This window comes from Tasmannia lanceolata, unplaced genomic scaffold (genome assembly GCF_043159265.1).
Source record: "Tasmannia lanceolata isolate RefF3 unplaced genomic scaffold, GAP_Taslan_0.1 ptg000016l, whole genome shotgun sequence".
In the NCBI taxonomy this organism is placed as follows: Eukaryota; Viridiplantae; Streptophyta; class Magnoliopsida; order Canellales; family Winteraceae; genus Tasmannia; species Tasmannia lanceolata.
In genome coordinates, this window is record NW_027518693.1 from 12907860 (window position 1) to 12920320 (window position 12461).

The following is a 12461-nucleotide window of genomic DNA, read 5'->3' on the forward strand; positions in this document are numbered from 1 at the left end:
TAGCCCCGGCCCCGTCACTTCGAAAGTGGGAGACGGGCCCTCGGCCGACTGGGACCCTATTGCGCCAGTCGAGTGTCTGACCATCAGCAGTGGTAGGAACCCATCGCCTTCACTTAACAGATCACTTGTTTGATCACTAGCAAGTCGCCGCCTTGGAGCACGCCGAATATACCTGAAAAAATCGACCTGTGCACGTGGGTCGACCCAACCCACCGGCAAATTTGTGGGAATGGGTTGCCATTTGAGCAAGGTTTTAAATTTTGGTTTCGGAAAGCGTTTCGGTTCTCACCGAAACCGGAATTTTAGGCCGAAATTCTGAAATTTCGAGCAAAATCCACGAAACTGAATTCAACGGCTATTTGATCACGTAACTTATTTCGACCGAAATTTCTGAAATTTTGGTAATTTAGGCTGAAATTTCGGGATAATATTAAATAAGCATAAAAAACTAGATTTTTGGGTGAAATCCCTTAAATTCCGGCCGAAATTTTGAAATTTCGTTCAAAATTTTGTAACGTTTCGAGTTTACATGATTTCGGTTTTGTTCTCCACTGAAACGCAAAATTTCGGTAGGAAATTTCAGATTTCAGTCGAAATTTGAAACCTTGCATTTGAGTGATCCGTCAAAATTGACCTCGCGGGTCACCCAACCCGCCAAAACATGGGTTGGGTCGGGTGAACCGGCGGGCACCCACATTTCGTGTTACTTCATTGAGAAGCAATCCATAAGAACCGTGAGATCAAAGAAAAAGAGAAATGGACGGTCTAAATTAAGAGGAAATGCAACCTAGTATAAAAAGGGATAAGGGTTCGTTTGAAATGAGGGTACTCCAGGCATTTTTTTCTAATTCTCTTCTTTTGTTTTTGTTGCTATAATTTCCTTATTCACCCAAAAACAAACACTTTGGCAAAAAATTGTGGGTTACGAGCAGGTTGACCCAACCCACCTTCAGTGGGTACGAGTCACCTAGGTGCTGACCCGTAAGGATGCGTGTCATTTTTTACCCAACCGGTTTGACCCCCAGGTAACCCAACCCAACTCACTCGTTTGCCAGGTGTAACGTTGGATCCCCATCACCTGAAAAGCCATACGAAGCCTCTCATTGCATGCCACCCCACCGGCATGCACCGTTCCTTAGGGGACATGTCACATCCACCACCTGCTCTAAGAAACAACACTGTCGAAACTAGGGTTGCAACCCGACCCGCATCGACCCGACCCGAAAATAGCATGGGTCGGGTTTAGAAATCATGGGTCTTGGGTAGGATCGGGTTTTGGTTTAAAAAAACCCGAAACCCGACTTATGTAGGTGTACTATGACATTTTTAATTATCTCATGATTAGCATAGCAAATTATTTTTCAATATATTGATATAACTGTTTTCATTGAGGTGATCATGTTTGTGATGTGAAAATATAGTTTCCTTCCTAAATTTATACACTTGATTACATAAATTTAGCGATTTTTGGTGTGAAGATTTTTTTTTTTTTTTCAACAACACGTCAACGTGAAATAACCCGACCCGACTCGACTTGACCCGAGAATTAGTGAAATTCTAATGATAGGCCCAAGTGGCAACCTAAAAGGAGATTAGGTTTATAAAAATAAAATTTACCTTTTGAAATTTTAACCCAATTATTTAAACTCTCTAATGAAGGATTAAGAGATCAAAAAATAAAATAATTTAAGCAAGCAAGTTAAATCTAAAGTGCAATGCAAGAACAGAGCAAGAGACAAGAAAGAGTGCACCCGAGATTTAAAGTGGTTCGGTCCTCAAACACACAAGGCCTACTCCACTCCACCAGCCAAACCCGTTGATGGCTTCACTATGTTGATCTTCTTAACCTTGGCGAAGACCGGTGCCAATTACAATCGCTTTAACCTTGGTGGCAATCCTCACCACGGAGAGAGAGCTACGCTTCTCCGAACACTTGCCCAAATACAATGAAAGAAAATAGAAAATTACAACTTCCCTCTTCAAGGGTAGATAGCTCTCAAGCTCACACAAATTCCACTCTTGAAATGATGTACAAATTCAAGTCTAGGTCTAATCCCTTTAGATATCCCAAATTGAGGCACAAGGGTGATTACCACTCTCTAATATGTTTAGAACATGTTTAGGAATGAGAGAGATAAGTTCACATGCTTAGGGAACCCATATATATAGAGAAAACCCAAAACTAGTCGTTACAGGGGCATTTATGTAATTCTGGGCAACTTCCCAACGGATCTATTTCAGGGCATTTTTGGCATTTTTCAAATTTCAGACCTGGTTTTGTAAAATTCATATCTCACTCGTTTCTCGTCGGATTTCGACGTTCTTATACTTGATTTGAATGGAAACGATGAGATATTTCTGTTAAAAATATTTTTAAAAATATTTAAAAATATTTAGGATCAGTTATGATAGGATTTATTCCCTGATCTCAAAATTCAAGTGCTAAGTGTGTCGATTTGAATCTTTTGCAATTCTAAGCTATCTATGGCACTAGAGCTTTGGTCCACGGGTCTTTTCCTTATATTCTAATATTGTTTGGGACCTTATTAGTGACTTGATTATGCCTCAACATGGGGTACCTAATAGGGATTAGATGTAGAATCTAACACAAGACTTAAGCCTTCAAATCTTCTACTTTTGAAGTACATCTTCAAGTCTTGAACTCTTGCATGGATCACCTTCATTTCTTTGGCTTTTCAAGATCTCTCCTTGAATGCTCCAAGCCTTCATTATCCTTTGGCTTCAAATGGTGTTCAAGGATGTACAAGCCTCGATTCATGCTGTTTTTCTTGATCTAAGTGTTTAAAATGTTTGAATCTTCAATACACGCACTTAAACGTCAAAACACGTTAGAAATACAACACATTTCAACTTGTGTTTGGAATCATCAAAACATAGAAGATTGCCAAGGTGAGAACCATTGGGCTTACAATTATCATGGGTAGGGCCGGGTTTGGGAATCGTGGGTTTTCCGGAGAAAAACCCAACCCGACCCGAGATATTTCTCGGGTAGGGTAGGGTTCTTCAAAACCCGACCCGCCCAACCCGAGTTGCACCCCTAGTCGAAACCTTCCAATCACCCACATTCCTTGTACTTGCTGCCCCTCACAATCATACCACACTCTAAAAGCCTCCAATCAGTCCCGTCCCTTAGCGGCCATACAATGCCAGGTGTCGGCATCTCTTCACAAGCGATTGACACGACACCGTCATAACGTGCTCTGGAAAATAGAACATTTGCCTATAAAAGGAACTCTCTACTCCAAACCCAAAGTAATGCACAAACCCCAGTTTTAGTTCTCATTATGTTTGCCTCTATCTAACTTGAGTGTTGAAGGATTCCCTTGGAGTTTCAAACTCCGGGTGTCCCTAACCGTTTGCTTGTGAGCCCATGCTATAGGTCAGAGCAACCTCCCTGCCGTCGAGCCAAGATTGAGGACGGGAGGCCAGATTTGAGCAACAACACTCTATTTTGAGTAGGGCTGCAACTCGAGCCGGGTTTTACCCAACCCGCATCGACCCGACCCGAAAATAGCCTGGGTTGGGTTCAGGTTTCATGGGTTTCAGGTCGAGCCGGGTTGAGCATTCAAAAGCCTGAATGAATCTCAGGTCGACCCGGGTTTGAAGGGGCCCGACTTGACCCGAGTTACATAAGTTATGGTATGTACATTTTCTTCTATTGTTAGTTAAAAGTTAAAAGTGAAAACCCACGCACCCACTGTTATTGTATGTGAGTGTAATTTCTGCTTCTATGAGTTGAGTTGATTCAAGTGTTTGATTCAGCATTATTTGATTGTAATTACAACATTGTTTGATTACAGCATTGTTTGATTCAAGTGTAATGTGAGTGTAATTACATCGTTGTTTGATTCAAGTGTAATGTGAGTGTAATTTATGCTTCTATGAGTTGAGTTGCCTTGCCAAACAAGAATTTTCCTTAAAAAAATGCGTCAACGTGGAAAAACCTGACCCGACCCGACCCGAGATTTATCATGGTTAGGGCCGGATTTGGGAATCGTGGATTTTCCGAAAAAAAACCCGACCCGAGTTGCAGCCCTAATTTTGAGTAGAGTTTATTTTCCTTATTTATCAGCCACTTCACCCCTCTCCTTATTCATGCCCTCTCAATTCTCTCCCCCGCCCAACCTCTTCGCCCCTCTACTACCACGTGATAAATCAATATTCAATGGAATGTAATAAATTATCATTGCTCCCAAACATGGCCTAAACATAAATTTGACTTTCATATCAGTTCTGAAGATCCAAAACAAATAGTGCCTAAGGTTATGCTAATCAATTTGAGTCCAAAACTGAATAGACTCAAAATCGATTATCAAAATCCAAAACGGACAGGATGTAAGGTGGAAATTGCAACTTAATTTTGTGTCCTATAATAGGTTTTGGACTCCAAATCGATTGGCAAAATCCAAAACAAACAGGGTTTAAGTTACTCTTCATTTTGGATTTTGAGTGAGTCGAGGACTGATTTTGAGTCCAGAAATACTTGTGAACTTTGAAATTCGTAATGTTTTGGCGCATCCACATACCTTGGGAACCAGAAAGGCTTTGTCTCCTGAGCTTCAAAGCAGAGCAGAAACGGGTCTTTCTTTGTTGCATTGCCTTTTGTCTAAGCTTGTCAAACTGACATTTACATTGAAGTAGCAAGTGCCCTCTGTCTGGGTTTCCTACTCTCCTCCATTGGGTGTGCCGTTATTGATAGACATGTGCCATATTTCTTACTTGGGCCCACTTCAAAGTCTTGTAGGGTCCTCTTTTGTCCTCTTGCGTCCTTCTCGATATTGAAGCCCCAGGACAAATCTTCGTTTGGGTTGAGATCTCTGAAGTCTGAAAATAAAATAATGTGGGACCCTTATTATTTGCCAGCATTATTTGATGATTTAAATCGTTCATTTGTTAGGCCTAACTTGAATTGGCTGCCCCCAAAAGCCATCTCCAAAGGATTATTAGATGAACTAAACCATTCATTTGGTTCAAGTAATCTTCTTTCGAAGTATAGTGGTGATTAGTGTTTGATTGTAGTGATAGAGGGTGTCATTACCAATTCAGCGAGAAGAGAGCATGGGAAAAGAGAGAAAGGGAAGAAAAAAAAGCATCATTCCAAGGAAATCCAAGCAAAATTCTTCCCTTTTTTTTTTTTTTTTTTTTTTGGTGGTTTTGAAACATGAAGCATCAGCAGGCATGGAACCATTAATCAGGAGACATCCTTGGGAGTTTAAAAAAATCAATATTGCTATCAACATCCAATTTGCTTTCAAATACCTTACTTTGATAATGGCACTATTCATTTTGTCAACATCTAATTAGCTTTCTCAAGGCAAGGGCATACTCAAGATGCTATAGACATCCACTCAGAAAGGTTAAAAATAGTGAGTAGTACCATTATCAAAATATGCTAGTGCGGATTCAGTTGCCTCTATAAAAAGTGAAGGGAATAATACACATAGACCCCCTGTGGTTTCTGACACTTTCAACTTAACTCCTAATGTTTAAAAAGTTACAAGTAGACCCCCTATGGTTTCAATTTGTATAAGGTAGGCCCCCTCTTTTGAAACACTATCAATGCTAATGAAGACCCATACACCTCGCCAAACCACATACCCGAATCCAAACACTACAAAAAACACAGTGGGCCCACATTGTTTAGATGATTGAAAGCGTTCATTTGATGGGCCCTAAAATAGATAAGGTGTGCCAAAAAAAATCAGCTCCATAGGATCATTCTAACCCTTCAATATGTTGACGAACCGTCAACTTAGGGGTCTACCTTATACAAATTGAAACCACAGGGAGTCTAATTGTTACTTTCTACATATTAGGGTTTAAGTTGAATGTGCCAGAAACCACAGGCGGGTCTGAGTGTATTTTTCACCAAAGTCAAAGATATCAAATCCCCAATAGAAGTGATTTGGGTTTTTTCATTTGATGGTCCCAGAAATGGAATTCGTCTATTTGCACCAGTATGCATTGATAAGATAATACTAAGTATTAACCGTTAGATCACGGATATTTATCCAATTGAAAGTGAACCATCAGATACTTTTGTTTTGACTCCTTGTTTGTAAATTGATGGGATGATTAGGATTATCATCTGATCAATGGTGATTGAACTTCTTTCACTTGTAAACTCACTAGAGAAGCTTAGAAACAAAGGGGAACTTCTTTCACTTGTAAACTCACTAGAGAAGCTTAGAAACAAAGGGGAACTTCTTTCACTCGTTACATTTCTACTCTCTTTTTCTATCAATTGAAGTCATTTTCAGGAAAAGACAAATAAAAGGGGTGGAAATATCATTTCTCTTAAAAAAACATGGATTTCTGTATCTATCAAAACAGAGGATTCAATTATTCTAACCGTCATTTTTCCTTCCCAGCGAATGAGCAAAATCCAAAGTCACATCCATAAATCAATGCAAAATATCATAAAGCTTCTTGAATCACAAGCATTTGTACAAAAATCAGGACTACAAATCAAAAGAAACATGGGTTGAAGTTAAAAAGTTAACAAATCCAAATCAAACAAACACAAATTCCAAAATCCCTGACAAATTGTCCAAAACCCTTTCCCCCCCAAAAAAACCCAATATCTTTTTACATCTCCAACCTTCTTCTTCTTCTTGATGCTTTATATCACGATCTCAACTCCATCTGTCCGTAGCTCCTGCAAGAACAAAAGACATGAGAAAAAACCAAACAAAAGGAGTGCAAGTATCATTTTAAAAGCCCTATTCTCACCTGAGAAACCTTGGTAACAACACGCCCCTCCTCTGAGTTCCTCCCTTCGATTCTCTCCAAAGACCCATCAATCCTCTCATTTTTCTTACCCAAAACATGATTTTTCTTCAAACCCAGAAACTCTTTCCACCTAATCGGACTCTTAGGCGGCCTAGATGATGACACGTCATCATCCCCATCATCCTCGTTCATAAGCTCGTCTCTTAAAGTCATTTTTTGAAACTGGGTCGTGCAATTCTCCTTCAAAGGAAGTAATCTCCCCTTAGAGAAGAGTTCATCAGCTGTGATCATGCTATAATTAGTCACTGAGAATTCGAAGTCCGATGAATCGGACGGCTGGGCTGTGCTGCGTTCGTGCTTGATCATGTGATGATCGTCTAGGATGAAGTCATTGGAGAATGAAATCCTTGGACTCATGGGAGGACAAAAGGTCTGGTGCTCTGTGTTGAACATGTTTACACAGGCCATCAACACACACCACAAATAGAACACAACCCTAGTGTTACTAGGTGCTTCTATTTATATGTAGAGCAAAAATGATATTCCTACCCCCTTTTCTTAACATTTCCACCCCTTTGGTTTTGTTTTTTCTACAAAATGAAAAAGACAAAAGGGTGTATGTAAATGTATGTGGCTCTTTTATGGACAATGTATGTATGTGTGCTTGCAGTTGATATTAAAAAATGCAGTCATTAAGTAGTGTGTAGCAAGTCTCAATAGGTCGGATTCGGATTGGATCCTCCATGTCTAACTCATGATCCACTTAAGATCCTAATCGAAGAATTCCACGGATCCAACCTTCAGCATTTGAATCCAACTCTATTCTGATTTGGATTGTTTGTGGGACCGGCTTGGATCTAACGACAGAATAAAATGAGACCCACATGTGATTTGGATTGTTCCCAGAACCATTTTAAGTGGATTGGATCATATCGACCATATGTGATCTATTCAGCATGCGAGAAGCAATGAGACCAACATAATATGTATGATGCTTACATAGGTGGTTTGATGAATGCATGGGATGGATGCCAATGATGATGATGTGCATGCAATGTTTGGGCATATTTCTCTTTTTAATTTCTTACTGTGGTGTTAGGCCCGAAATCGGTTAACAGATATGACAGTGACGTAAGAGCCGAGCTGGAGAGCCCGAAGAGCTGAAGTGAAGGAAATAGAGTCCGGATGAACTGTGTTCTGCACAGAAGCAAACGAGGTCAGAATGACCGACCCGGAGTGTACTTCGGACAGGTCCTTCGACACTCAAGTCAGTATGAGCAAGAGTGCAGAGCTAGTTTTAGAGTGGTGGGTGAAGAAGTTATTATCCTGATTTATGAGCTTTGGAAGCCCTTTTATAGGAAAAATTTGGGGTAGGTGGGGAGTTAATGCTCCAAGGCAGGTATCCACTAGCTATAGGTTCAGACTCACCTACTCTGTGGTAATTACCGAACTACCCCTGCTGACGTGGGGTCTGCAGTGGGCCTCCCCCTCAAGACACGTGTCGGCAGCTAATAGGCTGGTCTGCAGTGGGCCCTCTAGCCACGTGTCGGCAGCTAATAGGCTGCTACGCTTTTACACCCCATCATGTGGCATGGAAAGCAAAGTGGTAATAAAATAGGGTCGTGTTAGTTTGTAAGGAGCCAAGGTTTAATTTAAGAGAAGGGTGGCAGAAGGGGCATGCATGGATTTTGTTGACCGCTCATTGACTTGCATATTATTAGCAATCCATGCGCTGGCGATGCCGACGGATCGATAGGACCACGTGATAGGGGTTTTTCACATAAAAAATGGGGCGGTTTTAGCAAAAAGAGGGTCTCTTTTGCAGCTGTTCTTATCTTCTCTCCTCATTTCATTGCTTTTATTTTTTATTTTTGTAAAAAGAGAGCAGCACATGGTCACATGAAGATGGGAGTTCATATTTTTTACACACAATTTACTATATTGTCATTTGACCCATTTGAGAAAAATCAATGCTGCTCTAGGGTTTTCTACTTATTTTTCTCCATTTTTTTACAAGGTGGGCTCAAAGATTGTATGAAAATTGTGAAAGGAAATGAAAATGAGGAAGAAAGAAATTTAATGATGGTTGTATGATATTATCTGTCTTTAATGACCATGTTGAAAAGTCATTGCTATTGATGATGGGTTGGTTGGGGTGGATTTTTCCAATTTAAGGAACAAGTTTCAAAATCTCAGTTTTGCTTTTGGAAAAAAACAACCAAATTCTATGAAATATTAAATCAATCAAATTTCTTATGCACGTACCCACCTTGATTAGAGAGATGACTTTGGAAAATCTTTGAGGTAACAAGTGATTAATGTGAAAAGATTAAGAAAGATACTAGAACCCTAAACCCTATCAAATCTTAATTGATTATTAGTGAGCCCTGATCACATAGTATATATTAGGGTGTCACAATTGAAACTTAAACTTTGATCAGATGATACTGACAGTTTGATCATCGCCCACCTCCAAATGAAAGTTTAAGAAGAAATCATCAAACCCTATTTGGTAATACTGATCCCTAATCAGGAGAGTACAGGGATGCCACAGTCAAAACATCACTCCTTTTAGAGAAATTAATAATGGTTCATTAAATGACTCTGATTTTCAGAGGATGGGATCTCAATGGTAGGGCCCACTAGATGAATAGTCAAGATCACAGTGTCAACATGTAAGTGGGTCCAATCGCAAGGGGTCACTTAGTATTAGATAAGTACCCTTTTTAGAAAATTCTACTAAAATCTAGTTCAGTGCTGTGAATCTTTGGAAGATAGATTATTGAGGCCATGTTCATTTAAGATTAAACAACCAGGACATGAGGAATGATAAGCTGAAGAGTGCCCTTGCAAAAACCAGCTTCAAGGGCGACCCCGTTGGTCCATCTCAACAAAGTTCATTTATAATGGCAAAGAAAATTTTGAAAATGGTGCAGAAAAGCATAAAATTAAAGGAACAGTAGAGTGCCCATGGAGATCGTTTTTGCAAGGGCACCCTTCAATTTATCATTTTAGGTTATTTATGCTATCTTTTGAGAAAGCTAAGTGTTGATTTGCCACTTACTATTATTCAAGTTTTGCTAGGTTGGGACTAGGATTTGACTATTTGGGAATAAAGGGCTAGGTTGAGGGGTGCTTTTACTTCCACCTAAAGGCAAGGTTGTCACTCACATGCAAACCCTTTTGAGATGGAATTGGGGTGGGGTGGCCAATGGATGCCTGACACGTGGCTGGATGGTATAATTTATAAATGGAGACCAGTCAAATTGATCTCTTCTTTGGAGTTTGGATAGAGAGAGAAGTGGAGGGAGCTGTCACTCATTTGGTCTGCTATCTTGTTAGCAAGGCTTTTTGGTCTCAGGACTAAATTAAGAGAGCTGTATTTGATTAAGGGGATTACTCTTGTGTGCTCATGTGACCCTTTTCCCAATGTTAGATCCAAACAAAAAATTGGCCCTTATTAAATTAGGGTTTTGTAATGGCTTTGCCATGTGTTTGGTGATTAGGATTAAAATCTCAATACCCTACGAGTCAACTCAAAACTCGTCTGAGTTAAATTGACTTGTTGTTTAACGAGTTAACTTCATAGATAATAGAACAAATAGCTCATTAGAGTAAGAATACTTCGTTGTTAATGTGTGTAGAATGGAATGGATAAGATCATTGCTTAAAAACTCCATGTATCAATCGTCAACTCATCCAAGTCGACTCCGTTTTACTTTATCCCTGTAAAGGGGCTGATATCCCATGTTTCCTCTCACCCCCAAGTTTGCTGGAGATGGTAAATTCAGAGAGGGAAGGGGCAATGTACCCAAGAATGTAATGTTTTCTGTTTATCCACACCCCCCCATCTCGTATGCTTTTTGCTGTGGTGGGTGCTGGTGCCTCTCTCTCTTTGTAATATGTTTTTTTTTATTTTTTAATGATATCCGGTGGGGGTCCATCTAACCCCAGCTTACTCATAAAAAAAGATGAGATCAATATCAATAGGTAGAAACTGTGGTCACTCAAGATGAGATCAACAGCAATAGGTAGAACCTGTTGTTGCCAGTTGAGCCAATTGATCCGATCATATCCATGTGGCACATGTTGGCCCAACAGGTGATTGTTAGGCACCTTCCTTCTAGCATTTTCTTTAGGCTACTGATATCGGCACGACCATGCTCTGATAATGGGACGAACCCACCTTATTTTATGAAATTCATATATTATTTATTTCACAATTTGAAAGTAAAATTGTAAAATTAACCTAATAGATAGTGTGGGATCGAAGACATCTCTTATTATTAGGTGAAGAAAGATTAGATATAGAAGGCTAATTCAAAGCTTTCATAGGACATTTAATGAGTCCTTGGCCGAGCTAATACTACAATCAACCAATTTTGAGCTCATTAGTGGAATCCACAAACCATGTTCCACTGTAGTATTAGAAAGAATTGTATTCATTTAGTTTTGATACGATGAACGAAATATACTTAACCGTGTCAAGGTCTTAATTGTATGACTTTGGTATGAAGTCCTTCCAATGTGGATTAACATAGAACATCACGCGCGGTTTGATCTAAACAGCAACAATAAGTTGAGTCAAATGTCTTTGAGAATACCTTGCTATCCATCAAGCTCTTTTAGGGTTCAGTCCAAAATAGCTAAATCATTGATTTTTCTAGCCCTTCATCTAGACAGTTGGGGGTGCACGCAAAAGCAAGATCCCACATCAGAAAAAATGAAAGGATGTGGTGGGCTTACAAGGGAATGGGCACCCTCCCCTTAAAGGCTAGCTTTTAGGGTTGGGTTCTGCTTGGGTCCCTACAAATGGTATCAGAGCTAGGGCGTGGTAAACCCGGTGTTGTCTCCAGGAATAGAAAAAAGTCCCTCCGGGTAGATATTGGTAACCCTGGTGTACCTTCGAGGATGGTGAAGTTCCCTCAGAGAAGATCTCGTTGTTTCCATGTTGCCACTGCGTGGAGGGGTGAGATTGTCCACATTGCTTCCTCATGGAGGGGGAGATTGTTGGGGGTTCCACGCAAAAGCAAGATCCCACATCGGAAAAAAAATGAAAGGATGTGGTGGGGTTATAAGGGAATGGGCACCCTCTCCTAGCTTTTAGGGTTGGGTTCTACTTGGGTCCCTACAAATGGTATCAGAGCTAGGGCGTGGTAAACCCGGTGTTATCTCCAGAGATAGAAAAAAGTCCCTCGGGGTAGATCTTGGTAACCCTGGTGTACCTTCGAGGATGGTGAAGTTCCCTCAGAGAAGATCTCGTTGTTCCCATGTTGCCACTACGTGGAGGGGTGAGATTGTCCACATTGCTTCCTCATGGAGGGGGAGATTGTTGGGGGGTTCCACGCAAAAGCAAGATCCCACATCGGAAAAAAATGAAAGGATGTGGTGGGCTTATAAGGGAACGGGCACCCTCCTCTTTAACGTAAAGCTTTTAGGTGTGAGTTCTACCCAGGTCCCTACACAGACGTGAACTAGGATAGCAATCCTGTAAAGGCCAAAATATGTTATCTTCGTGGGGTACGGACCAAAAGGACTCTGCATGTAGAGATTAAATAGAGCATTAGTCAAATTGAGTAGACCCTAGACGAAGTTTACTGCAGCATTAAGAATCTAGAAGTACGGCATCTAGATGGTGAAGGCTTAAACTGTTGTCGGTCAAACCATAAGGCCCGGTTTTATTTTATTTCATTCCTTTATTTTATTTT

At 40.4% G+C, this 12461-nt stretch overlaps 1 protein-coding gene across 1 annotated transcript; it reads right to left on the reverse strand.

Moving 5' to 3' along the window:
* Positions 1-6436: 6436 nt before the first annotated feature.
* Positions 6437-7253, reverse strand: LOC143848661 (uncharacterized). Its single transcript, XM_077357653.1, has 2 exons — positions 6754-7253; positions 6437-6679 (listed from the first exon to the last, which is right to left on the reverse strand). The coding sequence occupies exons 1-2, from the start codon at positions 7219-7221 to the stop codon at positions 6644-6646; spliced, it is 504 nt and encodes a 167-aa protein (XP_077213768.1). The 5' UTR covers positions 7222-7253; the 3' UTR covers positions 6437-6643.
* Positions 7254-12461: the final 5208 nt, after the last annotated feature.

Bases quoted from the DNA above. Each gene is read 5' to 3' on its own strand.
- LOC143848661 (XM_077357653.1), bottom strand. From the start codon at position 7,221: ATGGCCTGTGTAAACATGTTCAACACAGAGCACCAGACCTTTTGTCCT. The intron at 6,680-6,753 runs GTGAGAATAGGG...TTGTTCTTGCAG, and splicing joins TTGTTACCAAGGTTTCTCAG to GAGCTACGGACAGATGGAGT.